This window comes from Sitophilus oryzae, unplaced genomic scaffold, assembly GCF_002938485.1.
Source record: "Sitophilus oryzae breed Bouriz unplaced genomic scaffold, Soryzae_2.0 scaffold_908_pilon_pilon, whole genome shotgun sequence".
NCBI classification, from domain to species: domain Eukaryota; kingdom Metazoa; phylum Arthropoda; class Insecta; order Coleoptera; family Curculionidae; genus Sitophilus; species Sitophilus oryzae.
The window spans coordinates 38,847-63,287 of NW_022147537.1; the positions used below are offsets into that span (position 1 = coordinate 38,847).

At 34.9% G+C, this 24,441-nt stretch overlaps 1 protein-coding gene across 1 annotated transcript in view; it reads left to right on the forward strand.

Moving 5' to 3' along the window:
* Nucleotides 1-4,064: 4,064 nt before the first annotated feature.
* LOC115890716 (zinc finger protein 395-like) overlaps nt 4,065-24,441 on the forward strand; it is a 220,376-nt gene continuing 199,999 nt past the window's right edge. The window contains exon 1 of the mRNA XM_030911020.1: nt 4,065-4,778. Coding sequence (XP_030766880.1) covers nt 4,389-4,778 — 390 coding nt within the window. The 5' untranslated portion in view covers nt 4,065-4,388. The remainder of the gene's footprint in view (nt 4,779-24,441) is intronic.

The following is a 24,441-nucleotide window of genomic DNA, read 5'->3' on the forward strand; positions in this document are numbered from 1 at the left end:
AATTTTCTTGTCTTTTCTGTTGTCGGTAGCCAAAATGTATAATAGAGATCAGCATTGGTTTAGGAGGAGATTCAAGAAGATGGTTTGTAAGTACAACAATACAGGCACACTTATTTAGACAAGTATTGGGATAAAGAGTACGTGAGAAGTCCCTCAGCGAATTGTCTGTCCAGTGAGGATATATTTTTTTAGACTCAAGACTCTTTTGATGTCACAATTTTCTTGTCTTTTCTGTTGTCGGTAGCCAAAATGTATAATAGAGATCAGCATTGGTTTAGGAGGAGATTCAAGAAGATGGTTTGTAAGTACAACAATACAGGCACACTTATTTAGACAAGTATTGGGATAAAGAGTACGTGAGAAGTCCCTCAGCGAATTGTCTGTCCAGTGAGGATATATTTTTTTAGACTCAAGACTCTTTTGATGTCACAATTTTCTTGTCTTTTCTGTTGTCGGTAGCCAAAATGTATAATAGAGATCAGCATTGGTTTAGGAGGAGATTCAAGAAGATGGTTTGTAAGTACAACAATACAGGCACACTTATTTAGACAAGTATTGGGATAAAGAGTACGTGAGAAGTCCCTCAGCGACCTAAAGATATGGATATTACAGTAAGTTTGAAATTTGTAATCCCCCCAAGTAAGTGTCCCCCTTTCCTGAGTTATAATTTATCATACAGTAACAGGGCTTTGACAAATGCCACTATCTGAGACGGTCTTACACTTCACCTCTGATATCAGTTGTCCCAAAGTTCATGTTAGTGCCATGAAATTTGGTTGTCGTCTCGGCGCAGTCAGAGATGAGGTGTTCTGGTGCTCTCTCCATTTTCCCCCACAGAATCTGTGTTTCTATAATCTCTATTTCATCTGAATTTCTATAATTAGAGTTAATTTTTGACAGTTTTATGTGAATTTTTAGTTAATGAGGTCTAGATATAGGATGCCTAAACTCACTATTATGGTCAACAAACATCTCTATCGAAAGAAAACACATTTTATACAATGCAATATTTAAAAGTGTTGTATTGTATAGATGGAAACCTGGCAAATAAATTAGAGCGTAAATTACTGGCTCTTGAAATGGAATTTTGCATTTGGCGAAGATCTGCCGGAAAGTCGAGAATAGAACGAATAACGAACGAGAGAATTAGAGAGATTATGGGCGTAAAGAAAACTATCCTCGATGAAATCGCCAACTAATATGGTATGGACATGGAGAGAGAATGGCTGACGAACGTCTACCAAAACAAATCCTAAAATGGACACCAGCGGAAAGAAGAAAGAAAAGAAAGACAGAAAGTTACCTGGATTGAGGGCATTAACCGAGCTATGTCCGAAAGAAATTTACTCCCAGGAGATTGGGAAGATCGAAGGCAATGGAGACTGGGAACCGGAAGGCGTAGAACGCTATAATATATAGTCTAGAGAAAACAAAAAAACAAACAAAACCAAAAGCATGTTAAGGCTTGCTGAAATGAAGAACCTAAGACCCATAATGGAGAAAATCTCGCCAAAATTTTCATCGATTGTCATTCTCCATAGACATTGAGGCCGTTCTTTTTGATAATGCGCTATTTGAAATGTAGCTCTATGATGTTACAGGTTCTTACAGCGGCAAAATACCCATAGAATTTTTTGGAGTCTATGATGTTTGGAGTTAGGTTTTATGTGATAATGACCTGGATCCTAGAATATACACCGACACAATTGAAGAAGATATTTTTTTTTTTTTTTTTTTTAAAACAAATAAATATCCTTCTACGTAGAATGTACAATATAATTAGATTATTACAAGTTATCGTTCGCCTCGAAACGCATTAGTGTGCGAACACAGTCAAGCAGGTTTGCCGCTTACTGGTAGTCAGCGCCAATCTGGGCACCTATTCTTGACATCGTTCGCAACTTTGCGTATACGCATCACATGTATTGTTATAAACAGGTATCCCAGAAATAAGTGCAAGTATTTTAAAGGGTGGTAGATCTCGATAAAAAGAAACATATTTTCTTTATCGTTTTTCAAATAAGTCCAAAATAATGGAGTTATTTTACTTTTGAAAAATTCCAAAAAAAAATATTTTTTGCTAAAATTTTGAGACTCTTCTTCTTCATGTGACTTCTCCTCATCGGAGGTTGGCGACCAATTGGAATTCCTCCCCGTCTTGAGCCAAACGGATAATTGCACTGGCCTCCCCTATATTAAACCACTGGCGCAAATTCCGCAACCAGGAAAACCGTTTACGCCTGATGCCTCGTCGTCCTTCAATCTTTTCCTCAACGATCAGCTGTAGGAAACTATATTTGTTATTTCGAAAAAATATGACCAAAATATGTTGCTTTCCGTCGTTTTATTGTAGACAATAGTTCTTAGTCCTTACACATTCTTTCCAATACTGAGATTTTGAGAACCACTGATCTTTCTGATTTTCTTTCTTGTAAATTTAATCTACTACCCATAAGCTGCCATGTTATCAAGAAACTATTTTTTTTTAAATAAAACTAAAAAATTTTTTTTTTAAAATTTCAAAAATATTTCAAAATCTGAATTTTCAAAAAAAAAATTATTTAGAAAAACCCTCATAGGCGTGTTTCTGGGTTGAACTATACTACCAGTTAAGTTAAAAATACTTGCACTTATTTCTGGGACACCCTGTATGGTTACATAGTAGCGCCGCGCCGCGCCGCCTCGCGCTTATAACCTTTAAAAATTAAAGCGTGTTATCAAATCGGCTAGTTTACAGTGAAAGCAGGCAGGCACCGTCAACCAGAGTTCATCGGCGTTCTCGCTTTACCGGAACAAAATTTATTTATTTTCCTGCTTTTGCACGCGCCGACGGCGCACAGGGGGTATTAAGAACTAAAAGTTGGCCAAAATTATGTTTTATGATTTTTGTGCTTTTGCTAGTAGTAATATTAATTATTATTAATTAGAGGAGAGGTTGCTAATATGGACCCCCATTTTGTTTTTCCTACACAATATTTTTTCCTTTCTACTCTGAAACCCTTTCCACCGATCAAATAGGGCCATTCTGTGCAAAACCAAGCAATTGGATGAGGATGCTAGAACAAGAAAGTAATTTTGTATATTATAGACGATATTTGAGCGAGAATGGGTGTTAATAGGGTAAAGACTATTTCTTTTAAGAATCTATTTAAATCAATGTTTTTTTTTGCAGTGGCAAATATTGGCAAGATTTTTGTGCATATTCCAATGCTGGAGACTTTAAGCATTGAACGGATACTAATTTCCATGCGGAATATTGCCGAATAGTCTTTACACCTTTATAAAATGCCACTAATTTTTAAATATAAAACATTATAAAAAAAATAGAATAGCAGGAAACGTTTCAAATAAAAAAAAAATATGGCATAAACAGAACAGAGCCAACAAACAAAGCTGGCCCTGTATCCATCATGACAGTTATTATGAACAATTTGCAAAAAAAAGCACTACAAACAATTCCACTATTTTTATAATCTTAGAAATATTCAGAATACACTCAAGATAATTCATACTTTAACTGAAATATATTTAGTTTATTTGATAGTCAACTTACGACTTAAAAAGCTAATAACTAATAAACGTGCTTAAGCATTAGTATTTACAGATTTGTGTTCAGTTAAGATAAAAAAATGAAAATAAAAAAATATCACTTTTGGTCAGGTTTATAGACCAAATACACCTATGTGCGTTTGGATATGGTTTGATTAGGTTAGGTTAGTTAATCAGGTAAATTTCCTCTTAATTATCTATTTCGGAATCCTTCTCGCCTCTCCGAAATAGCCATATACAATACACGTGATGCATATACGCAAAGTTACGCATCTGTGTATTGTTATATGGTTTTTTAGGAGATGCGAGATGCGAGCGATATTTGAAGATGCGAGTGGTCAAGAATAGGTCCCCAGAGACAGCGCTGGTTGCCGGAAAGCAGAAACCTTCCTCCACTATGTTCGTACCCTTACGCTTGCCACGAATATGACGCAGTACTCGTCCAATTCGATCTGAGAGCGGCTTTACACGACTTTCCCCGCGTAGCCGCCGGCAACGCAGCAATCAGCTGTTGTTCGTTTACAATTTACAAGCGCAGCGTGTACCGGCCGGCCGCTCTCCGCTTTTAGTCGTCATTCAGCCGTTCGCCTGGCTTCTCGTCACCAAAACGGTTCCCCAACGACAAGTATGTGCATATCCTACGATAACAAAACCACAGATTCGCTTCTTGATGTGTCCGTAGAGTGTTTCAGCCCCCAGCAGCAATCCGTGCAAAGGTTACTCGTCCGGAGATTGTACTTTACCGATAACGCATAGTGTCATCCGCTTCATCTTCAAAACTTTCTGTTGTTTCGGAGTTTATTCCTTCAGTGCCGGTCACCTCAACTCTTCCTTCAGCTATGTCGACCGGAAAGAGAATCGCCAAGCGCTCGATCATCGGTACGCGCGTTTGTGCTCCGGGTGAGGACGGCAAGTACTATTCCGGAGTGATCCAAGCGGTCAAGACTCCGGCAAACGTGGAATCGAACAGCAATTGCCTGAATCTGACGCCGAACACCCGGTATACGGTTCGGTTCGATTCGAGGCAAGGGAATTTGGGTCGTACCACTGCGGAGTTTTTCGAAAATGACCTTATAGGACCTGGATTTCAATCGGTGCTAGGTACTGAGTTGGTGTGCCACCAAAAGTGTTTCGTCACCTTCAACGGAAGGGAGATTTGCGGAGAAGTGATGAAGCATCACGTGGAAACCGACGAAGTGATTATAAGAATTCACCCCAATGGCAAGGAGGTACGTAAACAAAGCAAACTAACATTCACGCCAAGAGAAAACGTCAGGTTGAAGTTATAACACAATTATTGAGCATACAAAATTGGAACTAAATACTCTAGAAACCAAATCCTCTGTTGACCTGGGGTCCACATGAACCACTTTGGGAATCATTGCTGTAATTATTAGCCTGATTTTTAATCCCATACTCTATAGTATGGGATTTATTTACTTTAAATGTAACAGACTCCATCATGTTTTTCTATTAATCCTAATCTCTTGATTTTTTGAAGTAGATGATTTTAAAATAAAAAAAAAAAAAAAAAAAACCAAAATTAAAGATAAGAGACAGACAGGTTACAAATAAAGTGCAAAACTGTGTATAATGATCTGTGTGAACTAGTTACATAGCTGCCACATTATTGACCAATAAATAGTTACATTTAACAAAAATATAATGGTTTTATTTGAACACTTTAAATACTTTTTAATTGGTAATTATTTTAATAAATGGTGGATGCAACAGTACTTATTCCTTTCCAGATTAATTTATTCAAAAAATCCAAATTTCTTTTTTTTTTTTGATTTTAATAAATAATACGTTTTTTGATAGATTGCAACATCGCAATTCCTTCCTCACGCGTGTTTATCTAGTTAAAAGCACAATAACATCGAGCGATGTTCGACTTAATTTGTTTACAAGCGTGTAAACTGCGTTTTCTCGCCTCTGCTGAATGGCGTAGTACATTCCGGTATTTGGCGTCTAAAAACATCGAGAAATCCGCTTTCTAAGACAAAGGAACTGTCTGTGAAGTACTCATCGTTATTTATCACGAATTTTTCATTGTTTTGCATCTCGTTATTTTTATTTTCTCGCAATTTCCAGTAATCCAAATAAAAAGATTTCTTTTGATATCCAAACAAAAAAACACAATCTTCGAAAATTACAGTATGTATTTTGTATTTTTTAACTGTTTAGAGTCAAATTCCTCTGGCTTCTCCTTCGCTTATGGCTTCTGCATCTACCCTCTTTATCAGAGAAGACCCTCAAGTTAGTGAATGTTTGCATGGGATGTACGAAAAAAGTTCGTTGGCTTTTTAATGCTCTATTGATTTTAAATGTACCAAATAACAAACCTTAATTGATAAGCTCGCAAATATTGGAGATATCCAGTCTTCAACTTTAATCTATTGCCTTGCATATTCTTCTTTCATTTGCATTTGCATTTTTTTATATCGTAGTCCAATCTTAGAGTTGAGCGTCTTGTTCTTTATAAGCATCTAAAAGTTGATAGAATAGATTTTTTAATACAGAGAACAATGACATTGAAACAATCATAATGCTTTCGTTCCTGCATTCTTCTCTGTCCTTCCATTGGTCGGTTTGAAAAATCTACTTCGTGAACTTATTAATACTCTAACCAAATGCGCATGCACGGAAAAGCACCTATGAAGAGACGCATTTTAAAAATGCACGACCGCTCGATTGTGACGTCACTTCCAAACCCATTCGGTTGTGCTTTTTATAGATCCTGATTTAATACATCTTGAATAGCTTTAGTTTTTTTTTCATTCGTATCAGATACGAGTGCTTTTGTGTGCATCGGGAGTGCATAGAACCTTTGTTCCTCAAACAGGTTGCAATTTTATCGATTAAATTCTTGTTTTTTTTTTCAAGTTTTATCAAACAAAGAAAGCGTGTCGTCATGATAGATATTAAGAAAATTAAAGAAAAAATGTTATCGATAGGTGATAATAAGTTATTTTCGAAATTCTAACGATTTTAGAACGAATAATACTTCGAAGTTTTTATAGACAATGGGAAACTACGCTATTAACTCTACTATCTCCATTTTTTCTGTGTGATAATTGGAATATAATTGTTAGTGTCATTAGAGAGACCGGCCTAAAGCAAATAACAGCGATTTATTTATCGTTTGTGTGGTTATTTGGGGCGTTTATAGCTTGGGTTTCGTTTATTGGGCATATTCAATACTAGACAGGAGTTATTCGAATTTTTAAATGACTTGTAATGTAAATAGGTCGATTTAGGGGAAAGTTTCATTAATATTAATGACTTCACAAAAGACGATTTGTTGAGGAAGGTATAAAAATTCGATTTTCAGATATGAAATGTTTAGCCATAGTTCAACGTCACGTCATGTATTGTAGAACTCTCTCAATTACTTGGCAACCAGACAAAAAAGAGATTAGTGACTGCATGTTCTTTTTAGTAATTGTCATTGTCATTTGATTTGGGGTTATAATAATATATGTCAAAATTAAAAATGGATTGTTGCTGTCAAATAAAATTCATTTCTTTTTATTGGAAAACTGCCTCATAATTTTATTAAAATGATTTATATTAAAAGGAACTAAGATAAAGATATTCTCAGGCTACAAGATTTTTTTGACATATGTATTAAGTCATCACTTAAATGTAGAAAAAAAAAGAAATAGTATAACCACTTAGTACGTTCACTGAAGCCCGCTAACAAGGTTAAAGAAAGCAGTGAAAGTATTTGGATAAAATATACATTTAAATTAATACTAATGTATATCAATGTATGCAGGATTAAGATATCTATAAAGAGAGTTTATTCTTTGCTAGAAACTACAAAATGAAAATATTTCTTTGGTTTCATTACAATTTTAGACATAACTACATACTCGTCAATCATGTAAGGCTATTAAAACGATTCATATTAGTAAGATAAATATGCTAGGTTGACCTTCACACAAATTACATAACATCAATAATTGTAAATTATTAATGACAACATTACTTTACAGCTGACTTCAACGCAATTTCTGAAAATTTGAATGCTAATTTTTTATAGTTGACGTTTGGTTTACATTTCCTGGTCTCCTTGTTATTTTCGGCACATATTCTTGAATGTTATACTTCCTTATATTTTTTTTTGTGATAACATTGTACTTGAAATTTCTTGATAATATTGCGTATCCCAATATTATTATTATTGTTAGTACTATGTTTCCTTAATGTTAATATTAACAGTTCATAGAAAATAAAAATGAACATGTTGTTTCCTCGTTTTGATTCTGAGATAAATATGTTACTATAATCATTAATACAACATTAAGTTTCTATCTTGGCAGATAGCTAAGCAGCCGCTAAAAGAACTTGATTCGATACAGGTCAATTCTACACTATCATTATTCTACACTGTTGCCTTTTAAGTTTTTACAAAATTTGTGGGGAAAATGGGGAAACACCAAAATGGTTGTCATCTCATCACTTCGCGCCGAAATGACAACCATTCTTGCTATAAACGTTGGTACGACTGATATCGGAGACGTAGAACTACTTTCTCTAAGATCGTCTCAGATACTGGCTCTTGACAAAGCCCTTAGACTGAATAATGCTATAACGCAAGAATCGCCCTGTAACCAAAACTTTAAAACTATATTTGAGAACTTTCAAAGCAAAGTCTCTCGTGAGCAATTCGCTCTGCAAAGTTCATCGAAAAGAACATTTTACATAGAAGTCAATTAGGAACAGCGTAAAATGAGAGTTACGTATCCGTTTGCGCCAAGGCATGCAGTATACACAGAAAAACAGCTGCTGAAGATATTGGACAGGTATGAATTTTTAAACACCCGCCAGAACAGCGGAAAGACGAGAAGAATTCGCTGTGATTATCGCCAATCTTCTTTGACAAGCCACTGAAGAACAGAGATTGCTTTGAATTTTAGCAAAATCCAATATAAAACTGGTTTCAACAAGTGCTTTGTCCAGTATTCGTGATTGGGTTATCAGTAATTAACCGAAACTGACATTTACCTGGACAAATAGTCTATTAATTCCCAAATGCAATTATCTTGGTCGGTCGATGCAGTACGTCAATAGAACGTAAAAAATTGCATTTGTGTGCGATAACCTTCGCTTGCTAATTAGAAGCGTGTGGCGAGGCTTTGCTAAACCGAGCGTTTCGTCATTCGATGGTTGCATAGGGAACTTCGCACATAGCATTACGTCTGTTCTGGTGATAGCGCTAATTAGAAAATTACTTTAAATAATACCTGATTATGAAGCTTCTATAAATGAATGAATTGTTTTGGAAATACCATATAACCTACCATTCATATTTTTTATTATTTTTTACAAGATTTTATTTAACTTACTATGTTCGTATAAAAGGCGGTAAACAAATAACAAATTTAAGGTACGCAGATGACACACTTATAATATACTCGCATCCTCCGCAAATGAATTAAAATCCATTATGCACAAATTAGAGGTGGTCAGCGAGAGATATGGGTTAACACTAAATAAAAGAAAAACAAAATTAATGATTATGGATCGAGAACCCACGAATACAACAGAAATAGCAGGTTTCGAAGTTGTAGATCAATATATATATATATATATATATATATATATATATATATATATATATATATATATCGGTTCCTTGATATCAGAAGGAGGGTGTGATGCGAAATCAAGAAGATTTTATGTACATAACACGTAATTCCATGACCAAACTCAATAAAATATGGAAAGATTCAGTCATTTCAATTAGCAACAAACTCAGACTACTAAGAGCCCTAATTTTCCCCATTGCCACTTATGCCTCAGAGACCTGGACATTGAAGTTGGCAATGAAACATAATATCGATGCTTTTGAAATGTTGTGTTATAGACGGATGCTGCGAATACCGTACACAGCTCACCGTACAAATATTTCAATACTAGAACAACTGAATATCGAATCTAGACTGTCGATATCAATAAATCAGTCATACTTAAGATACTTTGGCCACATATCCAGGAACACCAATGGCCTAGAAAAACTAATTGTGGAGGAAAACGTGAACGGGAAACGTCCTAGAGGGAGATCTCCAAATCGTTGGGTGGACCAATTGAAGACAATAATAGGTCATAGTCTGTACGAGGCCAGTACTGCGCAAGACAGACAACATGGAGAGACACCATAAATGCGATATCATAATGTCACAATACTCTTATAGAGTAATAGGAAGGAGGAAGAGGACAAGATAGGTTAATAACGTATTTTGAACAGGGAAAGCATTAATAATGGCCCTTATGTCCCTTAAGTGCTGTTAAGTAGGTGAGTTTTGTTGATGCAAATAATAACTTTGTTTAAATATTTATAATTAATTTATTTTGTTTCCTAAAATATTTTGATTAAAAGAATTTATTTGATATGAACTATATTAGGTGCCATTTGAGTAAAGATAATATTCCTAAACAAGACAGCTAAATATTTTATCCTCCAAATCTAAACGAACTATGAAGCGAACCAAATACATTGCCTTGTAACTTCTATAACCAGAACAATACGAATTCATTGATCTTGCCATTACATATTCAAAATTGTACTGAAGCGGATTTAAAGTACTTGGTCGATAATTAAAATTATTATTATGTCGAGACTCTTATTATATTCTTATATATGAATAAAATTGATTATTTTATGGAAGGTTTTCTTTAAATGGAGACAAATTTAAAAATACAACAAGAGTCAATCAACCTTGATCACAAGCACTGCGTCATGGTGACCTAAGAAAACCCTAATTATTTCCGTTTAACATTTATTAATAGATTATTTTTAGTAATTTTTTAAATACTTCAGATACAAAGAATGAGTTATTCTAGATACTTTTCTTGGTACTTTTTGTTTACGTATTTAAACTGATATATAAAAATATATTCCTGACATGATTGTTTAGGCTTGGTGTATAATAAAAATAATGTCTATACAGCACAATGGAAGGTTCATTTTGAAAAAGTCTAATTTTTCGTCATTGGAACAGAAATCTACAAAATAACAAAAATACTTTTTGTAAACTGCGAAACTGTTAAACCATTGCGTTGAAACCTCACAGAAATCACCTTGCCTAATAATTTGCCTAACCGACAAAAAAAGCTTAAAGTTTCAGGATCCAACAGAGAAGTTGAACAAATTAAGCAAAGAAAATGAAGGCCTTCTACTCTGTGTACCAGCCCACCAAGTGATAGAAGGCAATGAAAAAGCAAACGATCTAGCTAGAAAAGGAGTGAAGATTCCACTATTGTATTGTATTGACTAAGAGTTTGTCCCATGGGACCCTGCACTGCGGCCGCGAGGGCCTATTGTGGCTCAGTTTTTACAAGCTCTAATATACAAAGAGCGTCAAAGTTCACCCTCAAGACCCAGCCTTTTAACATAGCCCGTTATGTCTGAGGGCGATATGTCTCCTAGGTCTGATAGGTCTAGCATGGGTTTGCCAAACATCTCAAACCTGGTACTGCCCCAGCGAGGCAGGTACACATAACGTGCTTCATTGTTTCGTCATCTTCCATACAGAGTCGGCATTCGGCGTCTTCCACCAGTCCCATCCTCTGTAGGTGAGATCTCAGCCGGCAGTGGCCCGTGTACACTGCAGTGAGCGTACGCGCTCTATTCCTACCGGCCTTTAGGAGCTCTCCTGTTCTATGTTTTGATGGCCCTGCTAGGATTTTCTTGGCATGTTCTATTTCCGGGACTGTCATTTCAGTCCCGAAACGTCACACCCCTAACCCATTCACAGAGCCTGTCTCTTGCGAGATTTTAGGAACGCTAAGTGTCGGTTCTGGGCCACGAATGGCGAGCCTGAACCAATTTTGGCGAGGGAACCAGCACGTTCATTTCCCTCCAGGCCGACATGTCCCGGTGTCCATATTGGCGACACTTTGTTCCTATCTCCTAATATATTGGGTAGTATCTTACAATGAAGAATCATCATAGACGTGCTTTTCGTTGCCTCAAGTGCTTTCAGCGCGGCTTGACTATCCGAAAATATGCATATTGTTTTCCCGGTGTATTGCTGTTCTACTAGCAGTTGCATACAGGTTTCAATAGCATATAGCTCAGCTTGGAAAATTGTGGTGTGTTTTCCAAGACTGCGGTAGATCTCAGTCTTTGGACTGCTGCAGTAAATTCCTGCGCCAGATCCTTTTTCGTTTTTGGATCCGTCTGTGTACCAACACATTTCCGCATGTAATAAACCGTTTCCCGGCTTATCCCATTCGTTTCTATTAGAACAGGACGTTGTAGGTGCGCGTCAAGAGTTGAACTGAAACCGTTTAGAATCTCAGCCGATTCTTAGGTTTTCAGCCTATATGTTGCCCATCTTGCCTCTCTTTTTAAAGACTTTGGAGAGGAGGTAGGTCGAGTAGGGTTTCCATAGCTTTTGACGGCGTGGAATGGAAGGCACCAGTCACTGCTAAGCATGCTTGTCGTTGTAGTTTCGACAGTTTATTCTTCGCCGTTGTTTGGTTGGCTTTCTGCCACCAGGCAACTGCACCATACGTGATAATAGGTCTGATGGCCGTCACATATAGCCAGTACATATTTTTGGGGTTTAATCCCCAGTTTCTACCACAAATTCGGCGGCATGCCCATAGAGCATAGCAAGCCTTTTTGATGTTTTTTCCAGATGAGAGGTCCAGCTAAGTTTTTGTCCAGGTTTAATCCTAGATACTTAACCTCCTCCGCAAACGGAATTGTCTCCCCAAGAAGAATGGGCGGTTTCAGTTTGTCTATTTTCCTTCTTCTGGTGAATGGTATGATCACACGGTTTTCTGTGGGTTTACACTTAATTGTTCCAGTGTGCACCAGCCGTGAATTGCATCTAGAACTCTCTGTATTTTTGAGGAGATGTCCTCTTCTTTGTGTCCTTTTACTAGGATTACCAGGTCGTCCGCGTATGCTTGTGCTTCAACCTCGTTTGCTTCATGCATCGATGATTGCCATCAGGTCGTCCGCTCGGGCATCCCCTGCCAGGAAGAAACCTAACAGACTCACCACTGAGCGAGGTCGTTGCTACTCGATTTTTGAGCATTTGCTCAATCCATTCAGTTATGGTTTGGAAGAAGACTTCACTAACTGGACCGAGAACCGTTCTCCTTTCCAAGTGGAAACCAGCTTAAAGCGGAACTCAAGGAGCTGGAAGACTCATCCGCCAACCTGGAATAGGAATCACTCCAACGATCTAAGACGCGAAGAAATTTCTTAGAACTTACGATAATCTCTGAAATGATTTTAGTAAGAACAATTTCCGGATTGTCACGGGTTTTTAACAGGACACTGTCAATTCCTGTCACAGGTTTTTTAACAGGACAAAATTTATAAAAAAAGATATATGATACAGTCAAGGGTCCATTTTCAGTTAACCTCATGATTGGATCATGAGAAAACCGTCAAAATTAAACGAATACTGTAAAAATCAAAGAACTCGCTAAGTTACCTACCCTTTAAATGTACAATATAAAAATATACTTTGTGTTCCACATAAACTAAGTGTAAAGGCAAAGAAGATATGTTTCGCTGTCAGGTAGCAGCTTGTTAATGTATTCCTTTCATTTATTTCTTAAATAACCATTACTATATATATTATTATTAAGTAAATGGAAGCTACATAACATGTGCTGGCTGTCAACCAAGACTACCAATTTATTTTATTAGGCATTTTAAAGTCGCTTGTTGCTCAATCAACAGAGCGAAATGTTAGTGAAAGTAACGGATGATGAAGAGATGTGACGAAAAAGATAGTAGTAGGTTAGTTGAGGCATGAAACCATTTCGAAGTAATATCTAAGATCTGTTGCGATCCGTGTTCTATTGTGTTTTTCGCGTAAAAAAGCCTTGACAACACGCACTTAGTGATGATGAAAAAAAATTGCAAAATTTTTTTTTTTTTTTTTTTTTTTATATTTATTCAATATCAAATCGAGTAAAAAGTGAAATTAGAAATATAGCCTATATTATTTACATAAGGAAAATAAACATTATGTAATGTGCGTCTGCTGGATCACAGTGTCACCGAAAATTTAAAAAGAATGCACAGACACATATTGGAGTATGATCAATTTACTACAAAACACGAAACGATAGAATATATTTCGTCCTATTGCTGCTAAAGGTCACTAACTAACATTTTTCCGAACAACAAAATTCAATCACTAACTGTGTTTTGAAGCGGAGAATAGATTGAAAAAGCCATTAACTACGATTTCTGGCTATTTATGTTGTATTTTAATACTAGAATGATTATATAACAATTTTTGTCTAAATGCAATTCATCTTTAGACGCATTTTTCTCGGAAGTAATAAAAAGTGAGTTAGTGACTTTTGGCATCAATGGGACAATTTTTATAGTTAGTGCGACAGTCTGTAGTATAGTATTATTGAATGGTAAGCCAAAACGGTCTAAAACACTCGAAGAAATTTCTCAGGTTACGACCAGAAAATCAAAGATTTTCTTGATTTAAGAAAGATTAATCTTCCGATTCTCACTAGCACGAGGTTTTTGACAGGACAAATTTGCATCAATGAGCACTTCAGTAGAGAATTGAAAACTGAAACGGCGAATGCGGGTGCAATGAGGAAAATGGGGAAACACCTCATCACGGTGGGCCGAGATGACAATCACTTGTGCCATAAATTTTGGTATGACTGATATCGGAGATGGAACAGTCTCTGTGGCGTTTGTCAAAGCCTGAGAAAAAATAAAAGAAACTTGCCTGTTGTCTGAGACTGTATGATGAGTATATACCCTTTAAAACTCAAGAAGGATACACAATAGATATGCAAGGTCATGGTGATTAATCCCTTTCCCTAACATACTCCTTAACAGAACTTCTTTTTCCTACATTCATTCAATCCAGTGACAAAGAGCTACATGGAGGTTTAGTCTCAAGTTTTTAGACTTTTTGAATATGTTTGGACTGGAGAGTGTAACCTAGGCATTAGCGATGGGAACTATCAAATGAATTAGACTATCGAATGGTTAATGAATGAATGATTTTAACTATCAAATGGTTTTATTCGGAATAAAATCATTCATTCATTTTGTATACTAAAGCATATAATAATATGACAACCTCGCCGTGCGACTAAATGGTTATCGTTGAGCCACGACTATCGAATGCTTTTGATAAATGACATTTATTTATTGATTTATTCGTTTGATTTTGTATGCGTCAGTGCATTATTAGTTCTTCCAAATTTTATAACTTCGCCTTATAAATACTGTGCTATTTTGCGTTTATTAAAATAGTTAAAATACTAAAATAGTAGTTATTTTTAATTTTATTTATTGACGATTGTGTGGCATGTGCAGGTGGTCAAAATTTTTCCGAAAATTTGTGTGGTTTTCCGTAGTCTGATCTTTCAATTATTTAATTTTTGCATATGGTATATGGTCTAATAATTTTAATATTGCTAATAATTTAATATTGCTATTTTTAATGGAAATTTTGAAAGTAGCAATTTTAAGAGAGAGATGAAATGAACTTACAATTAATTTTAAAATACATATTTGTATTTTAGATGTTTTAATAATATGAATTAGTTGAACTTAATAATCATATTTAAGTAATGTGGTTAAGTAAATGGTTATCAGACTCAAACTATGGGGTGAGAAAATTAAAATGAAAGTTTTACACGTGCAATTTAAAAAAAAAATTTAACACGATGTTTGTATTTTGTTTATGCTAATTCTCTTACATGTAGTTTTTTGCGAAGAAATATTCATTTATTTTTAAAGTAAATGCCAGTAAATATTATTTTAAATAGTAATATAAAGCACCTAATATAAATAATTTTGATTTCTAATTTTTTATTTATATTTTCCTTCCATTACACGCATGCTTAGAAAATTAATAAATGTTTATATTTCATGATTTTGTTAATATAACAAATTAGTTCTGTAATTATTATTATTTTATAAACCAACGTTGCCACACACAAAAATTTAGAGACTATATTATTTTAAATAGGATCTATATAAATAATTTGACATCTAATTTGTTGTTTATATTTTTGCTACTACTTAAAAAAAAAATATTTATATTAAATGATTTTAAATTTTTGTTGTTAATAGGTATAACAAATTATTACTGTTATTATTATTTATTAAACCAGTTTGCTTAAAACATTAAAAATCATTTTCCTACATACAAAATAACAAGTATTATTGCAGTGTAACAACAGAATATTCATAAAAAAAATAGAATATATAGACATACTATCCCTAACTAACTAACGCCAAACAATAATATTCTTTGCGCGCAAACAATAATATTCTATCAACTAATACCAAAATATGGCAACAGCGCCCTTCATAATATATTTTCTGTGTAAATACTGGCACCTCAATAAAAAAAAATAATGTGTCCTTATCTATATCTTACTCCCCAAAAAATCAAAGATGCCAGCTTCTTTCATAGCATTGCCACCGACCGCTGTCAGGCTTCTCGGAAAGAAACCTACGTCGCCGGGCGACAACTAAAATTCAGTATTATCGATCCTGACGGATAAATGAATTTCATAAATGAATAGATTTATAAATGAATGATTTTTGCTGCCGAATTACTAGAATACAATGTTTAAAGGCAGATGACGGATCTATTCGATAATTTTTATTCGAATAGTTTTCAACGAATGTTTTCTTATTAACTATCAGATTATTCGAATAGTGCAGCTATCGAATGTTTCGATAGTATTCATTCGATACTTCCCACTACTACTAGGCATCACAAGAGGATAGATCTGAAAGACACTTGGAAGGAACAAACCGATATCGGTCTAAAGAATCCGACTTAATCTAATATCCACCTAAAGAATCCAACTTAATCTAATATACTAATTTCCATATATATATTTTAAAGATCTATAATTAAATCTAATATTACCTGTGTAATATATCTTTCAACCGAGTCGAAAATACCGATGTAAATGCAACCTTAACAATGTCCGTTAAGTCCGTTCGCGACTAGGCTGTGGTCCGTGTGAAAGTTGTCTGTTTTGCAAGCACGACGCAGTGCTAGTTGAACAAATAGGTCATGTGGCAGACCAGGCATTCCTAGAAGCATAGATGCGTAAACAAAGATATGGATAACGCAACATCAATTTTTTTTCCTTGATTATTAACGGGAGGAAATGCAATTCAGATTACAATCACAATAAATGCAGTTTTCCCAGAACCAAAAGATAAAATGAGTTATTTGTTAAGGTTTTTCACGGAAAAAGCTTCAGTTTAATAGGTGTGGAAAATGTGTACTAGTAGCCTACTTAAATCAAGTTCACGTTTTTGTTTAATTCCAAGATAAGCTTTGGAATTGAATCTTTCCTGTTTTTAGTGTTCTGTATCTTAAAAGAAAAAAATGGAACCCTAAGGGCTCGAACACACTGACGACCAGGTCGCACCGGCCAGGCCGCAGCTACCTCTAAAACCATTGCATCAAATGATATAGCGCACTAACGTCCTGGCCGTCCGTTGGTCGTTGCGACCAGTAGACTGCACGGAAATATTATTATTTTCTATTTGTCAAAAAAACACTTTTTACTTATTTTTAATAATTTTTCAGATGAAATCCCTCAAATTCAAGGTACAATATTTTATTTTCTATAAGATATAGTGTTTTGGTGTAGGTTTTGCACACGTGCAGAAAATACAAAGAAATAGTATACAGACTGGATCAAAGGTAAACTTAAATCTAATCCTTTTTTTTTTATCAAGGTCGATTCTAGTAAAACTCAAAACATTATGACATACCTGCTCTATTTATGGTTTGGTATGATACCTGTTATTATACCTTTGAGTTTTGATGTTAAAAATAAAATAATATTTAAAGTTTTTTCTACAACCACTTGTTTTTTTATTAAATTAGTTTTTTAGTTGTATTGTAGTCATGTACAAGGAGGACAACTGTATTTTAAATATTATATTTAATTTAACATTTTAAACAGGGTTCATTAGACTATAGTACTAGGTACATTATTTTGAAAAAAAATAAAGAAATAACAAGCATTCATAAAAATACAAATTACTGTTGTTGTAGATTCTTCGTAATATTGTAAACATTGAAATAACTGGAAGCTAAACTTTCTACCTGCATATATTTAGAACCAGTGTCTGACGATCTTCTTTTACGATGGCCCTAATATGTTTTTACTTCTAAAGTCGATAAGGGCGCCATATCAGTAGAAAAAGAAACAGAATAACTCCCTTTTTGTCGGTAGCGCGTACACAATGCTTTTTTGTTTGTTGTGAATAACAACTTCGCTTTTTAGTTAACTCGGATATTTTAACATTTCTGAAAAAATATTTTCTAGTTGGTAAAACTTTGGTTGTCAAATCTTTAGATTTGACAACTCTGTTAACTGGTCGTTCATCTGGCCGCAGCTCAATACATCCGGCCAGCCGACGGGCAGGTCGTTGCGACCTGGTCGTCCGTGAGTTCAATGCCTGGCTTCATTCAGAACCTCAAAATCAGTGGAATATTTTTTTTATTTTCTCTAAAACGGTATGGAAATTTGAAAAAATATAAACTGAATTAACCATTTTAGAACAACAAAATTTTTACTTGAAAAAATACATTTTTTCTCGAAATGTCAATAATAAAAAGTTTTCCTCTTGTAAAGACAATCCGAGGACATACTCTATACAAACCACATCAATCTCTTTTCATATCTATGGTCAAACCACAAAAGTACCCGACCACTGTCCTGGCTGAATTTTATGATTTGAACGCCGATCCGAGAGAAAGGTAATCGGGTACCAGGCTAAACCGCACGACCTCAAGACAGGTTGTAGCGTTAAGTACGTATGTGTAAATAAGTTACGAAACGTTACTTAATAGGACACATTCACCGGCCGTGCATATCATAACCTACAATCGGGTACTTGTTCCATAGTACTTACAGTGGAACACCACATAGATAATGTCGAGGTATATAGATTTGTGTTCGATCTTGATAGAGTATCTGGACTTGGTTAGAGAAATATGTGTTAAAAAAGTGTCACTTTTATCTATTCCCTAAGATTCTACTTCTTTTTCCGTATTCACTCTATCAATTCGAAGCTGGTCAAAGAATATCCTAGGGAAGTTGAACTAATTAGGCAAAGAAAATAAAGTCCTCCAACTCTAGGTGCCAGCTCACCAAGGTATTAAGGGTAATGAAAAGGCAAACAATCTAGCTAGAAAAGGAAGAACACTCCACTGAGATTTCCCTAGATTTAAGTAACGTATGGTCCGAAAGTTTTGGGAAAAATTCAGAAACTGACAACTCTTATAAAATAGTTTTATAATTTTTATCATATTTTCAACAACCTATGTTTACTATCCTAATTATAAAATAAAATTCAAACAGTGGACAAGGGACCGGTATTTTCGATTTGCCTAAGAATTCCCCTGACGCGTTGCATCGTCCTTTGAACAACTTCGGCGTCGATTTCTCTAATTTTTCTGAATATACGGCGTCGCAATTGTTCTTCGTTTTGTGCGTCCCACCCGTTATTGTAGACTTTCCGACTCAATATTGCCCAGAACTCTTCGATTGTGCTTGAGGTAGGTTAGGAGAATTGTCTACTTTCGGTACAAAGTTGATGTTGTTCGCTTCATACCAGACCCTTGTGATTCTCGCGTAATGGTATGAAGCGAGATCCGGCCAAATTATTATTTCGTCATCCACATGATGCGTGTTCAAAACCTGAAGAAGTTTAGGGAGACAATTCTCTATAAAAAAGCTCTGCATTTAAAGCTTTACCCCGAAAAACGCCAATGTAAGGATGTGAGATGAAGCCAGCCTCAGAAATGGCACACCATACCAACATTTTGTCCTCAAACTTTTCTTACTTTTTAATCTCATATCATCAGGGACATTCTCATAATTGTCCGTGTAGAACCTATCATTGCCCTTCATCTCAGAGTTGGACAGTGTGAAATATTTCTCGTCGTCCATCACGATCAACTGGTTGACGAAATGCACTCTCATCAGCGCGCGGCAACATCTCGGAATTCTCTCTAGCTGGGCCTCTGTATATTTTGGAGTTTTCCTCCTTTTTCGGAAGACAATATTGTTACTTGATAGGGTTCTAAACACAGTAGTCTTTCCAATATTAAATATCCTGGCCAGTTTTCGCTCTGAGATCCCAATTTTGTGTTTTCCTGCTTCAATTAGTCTTCCTTATCTTATTTGGTTCAAAACCCGCGGCCGACCGGATTTAGGCAAATTTACACATGGTACCCCTTCTTCACATTCTTTGATTGTGCGATAAATTGTCGATTTGCTAATGTTTTGATCCCGATAATTAAATGACGACAATATCTCGTTTCGCCATTCGCCCAACAAGATTATAAACTCCTCGACGAAGATCAATTTTATAAGACATTTTACGAAGCAGAACCCAAAATCTTTTGCTTTGTTTATTGAAGTGACATGACTGATGACATTTCATTACCATGACTACTTCATTAAATGCATTTTATTACCTAATTAACCAAACCAGATGAAAATTTTCCCAAAACTTTAGGACCATACGTTAAGAACAATCTGTCGCCTCAATTGATACCTCAATAGATTCAAGCTAAAAAACAACAGCTGCAGATTCTGTGGATGAAATGGGGAAACACCAGAACACCTCATGACTCACAGCAATTATGATGTAGCCTCCCTCACATACTCTCTTTGTAGTTGGGCCCATTGTTGTCTAGTGGTGGCTATGTGGCCCAAGTTATCCTTGCTAATTTACTTCAATATCATGGTCCCATCTCGTTCGGTCTTCTTTCTAGGTTTTTTAATTCCTCGTAGGTACCTTTCTGTAATTTTTATGGTTTATCTGTTATCCGTTCTTCTGCCAGGTGTCCTGCCCAACGTCATTTAGGCGAATTTTGCCTCTGTGGATGACATGTACTATCTGGGTCTTTTTTCGTATCCAGTCTATTCTTTTACAGCCTCTCTTAGTTATTCCCAGCATATTTCGTTCCATTGAGCGTTGTGCGACCTGCAGTTTCCTTATAATGTATTTAAGTGTCTGGTCTTAAGTGACTGGTAGTACACATTGATCGAATGTTTTCTTCTTTAGATAGGGTGGCATTTTAGATTTGAATATGATTGAGTATCTGCCATGTGTCTGATATAAAGAGTCTGTTAAATATATTTTGTGTCCCGGTAATAACTATGACTCTAAGTAAACCCCTCTTGATTTACTTATATGTCTGTGACTGACCCGCTTGCGCAATAGGCACTAAAGTAAAAATTATGTCACCATAATGACCCAATTATATTTCAGGAACGAATAAATAAAATATGTTAATCTACTGAAATATTTTAGTCGATGTTGCGTTGCATGAGGTCTCTCTCGCTGATCGCTATAGATTCTAATACGCAAAACTAGGTCAGCTACGCACTATATTTACTTATTCAGTTCACGGGTCCGAACCGTAAGGCTGGTAAGCCCATTTGAGTCGAACCAGACATAACTGCTGTTTTAACGGCAACAGTTACAAATGAAATGGATGATTATTTTTGGACTGGACTAGACGAGATTGAATGTAGTAAGATGTAGATCTATTTATGTCGTCTGGTTTCTGAATCTACAAATAAAAGAACATTATTTTCTATTTGAAAATTATTATTGGGTTATTTACTGGGTTAATCGAAGGGTTGTTTTACCTTAATTTTAAAACACCCTGTGGAAGAATTTTGGGAGCAAATTTTCTTAAAAGATTATTTTTCGGTTAAAACCATGTCTCCTGTACCTTTTGTACATGCCTTGGTTAATTTTTAAGAGCGTAATGAACTTGTCACCAAAAAATTGCAATTTTTTCAATTATCATTTCTCTTTTTCTGTTATTTTTCAATATCACGAGCTAGCTTTGGTGATTATTATTTGCTATATACTACTCTCCAGCATGTTCGAATATCTACACCTATAGAACACGTTTCTGAAATGCTTGGCAGAAGGCAAGCAAAGCGGCACCAGCTTCATTAAATAAACTTCGCTTGGTCCTTAAGGAAGAATGGGAAAACATAACGCAATATATTTGCAGTCTCATTAACAGTATGAACGAACATTTATAGGCAGTTATAGCCGCCAAGGGAGGCAATAAAAAATATTAGGGTATTTTTTACAAGTTGTTTTCCTGTTTGTATACTTGCTTATTACAGATGTTTTCTTTTTTATCGTTATTTATGTTTATTAAAACCAGAACTGTATCGGTACTCTTTAACGTTTTATTTATTTAGTATAGAGTATCCAGTGCAGCGTAACATGACAATAATCACCAAAGCCACCTCGTCATATTAAAAAGTAACATCAAAATGTAATGATAATTGAAAAAAATTAATTACATTAAAATTTAATTAATTAATTACTACATTAAAATTAATCAAGACATGTATTGACATGAGACAAAAAACAAAATGCTCGGGAGACCGAGAAATAACGTTTAAAGAAAATTTGCTCACGAAATTCTTCGGGTGTTTTAAAGTTAGGATAAAAAATAACTATTTGATAAACCCTGTATAATAAAGTCCACTACTAAAGTTTATATAAAACTGAGTTTAAAAATTAAAGTTTATATATTTATATACAATTAGCCAAAAAAATCATGAAAATTTGACTAAAAATATAGTCTGTCCAACGAGAAGATCCTTGACAGTGATAGATGTGTCTGTCATTTTAATTTCAAAGTAGTTTATTTTATTTTACAAAGAAATAAGTTGGTACAACTGGAACGCATAGATATATTGAAAATTTGATTGACAATATGACAAGTGATTACTTCAAAATATTGTGAAAAAAACTGTATAAAACTGAAAAAATGTAATCGAGTTATTTTATTTAATAAAAACGGTATGTCTTAATACAAAACAAACAAGAACAAGACACTACATACCAAAAAATATAAAAAGAACTATTATTTACTTTCAAGCTTTATGAAACTACCCGCATTTATGATTATATTTATCAATATAACTTATGTACAAATACAAATTTGTAATATTCCACAGGAATAAATAAAACAACATAGGTAAATAAAACAAACTATTTTATTAATAATAACACCTACCAAATTTTATACCTTAAAGGTTGATTAATTAACTTTAATCTTAATTTTTTTAAACCAGTACCTTTTGACATGATTTTTCTGCAGTACTAAAATCCATTATTCACCTATCGTGTGATCATCGTGTGATGTCGATATGTTACAGCTACTCCAGTTTTTAGTATGTGTTTAGTTTGATCCTTCTACCATATACGAGATGCACTTATCTACGACGAAATGGTATACAAACTTTATCGATGGCAACTTCATTGGTGTATAAGACTTTCTGCCTGGGCAGCGAGTATTAACCACAAACTGTGCTATGGGTTGCGAAACACAAAACACACGTAATAATACGAATCAAAATGCATCATCTACCAAAACGCAGGGTATTTAACAAAACTTTACACAAAATTATAACCTATAATTTGGCAAGACTTTGACAAGCGTCAAAAATGACAAAAATCTAAAGGCGAGTTCATACGCATCGGCGTCCGTTTGTGGTTCATCGTTCCGTCAAACCAATAAAATTGAAATACGATCTGTCATTTTTTTAAATAAACCAATAAAACTGGTTAAAAACAACAAGACACGACGCATGACGGATTTATATTTAAACCCATCCATAGATAACTTAAAAATTATTAGAAACTTTTTTTAGTAAAATAAATAGATTGGTATGGGACGTCATCTGCTTTTCTTCTGTCATCGTCTGTCGAAATCTTACCTGAGAAAAAAAACAGAGTATAGAAAAAATTAAACACTTATTTAGTGAAAAAACTAAACACAAATTTGACAAAAAAAATATGTTTTTTCTGCATCTGAGCGTATTTAATGAAGAATTGACGACTTGAATTTTGGAAATACCTTGGATTTTGGATTCACTCATATACAGAAATATAAACATTCGTCTTTCAACAATTATTTTTTATAACTATAACTAACACCATTATATTTCAAAATTTATCAACTACTATTTATCTGCACCTCACTTCTGCATAAATATCACGTTTACGGCCATATATACCTAACCGATCTTCGTGTATTTTATTTTTCTGACTTCCAATTACGGCATAGCAGTGCCGATTATAAGTCTCGATGGCACGCCATTGTGTTGTATGAATTGGTACCATTGTCGTGAGGTTATAATGTCACTTGTTCTAGCCTGTAATGAGCACGTTCCTTGTAATTTTATCCATTGTGTGGAATACTAAAGTACTACCTTTGAAGTCGAAAAAAATCAACCTGTTCAACTCATAAAAAAAATTACAAAGTTTCGGATGAGCTCTGGTTTCAATATTCATCGATCACCTGTTGTCGTTTGTACTAAATAAAGTAAACCAGTAAAAGTAACGGCTGTTACGTCTACGCTCGGTACTGCATGTAACCGGTCGCGATTCTGACGTTTTTTCACGCCGGATTCGTCAGCTTTGTCGAAAGAATTTTCGGCAGAACAACGTTGCGCGTCTTGGCCTACTTTACCCGCAGGAATGTAGGTCGATCGATGCAATTGCTTAACTATAAGACGCCCAATTACTAACACCAGAACGAGATTCTATGAAACCTATAAGACATCAAATTAATAAATTAAATGTAGTAAACTTTGTAGTAAAAAAGTAAAAAAAATGTGACTCATTAATTAAAGCTATTTGACGCAATTTTCTTTTTATTTATGCCAGTGACGTTCAAATTAAAATTACCATGTCATCGTTAATTTCATTGTTAGATACGATGGAAGTATTTTACGTGGCTCAATCATCGATTTTTTAGTCTAACCTACTCGTACTATTAAATCCCTTCTCACACAAAAAGACTCTTTATTGGTCTTGGTTGGATGAAA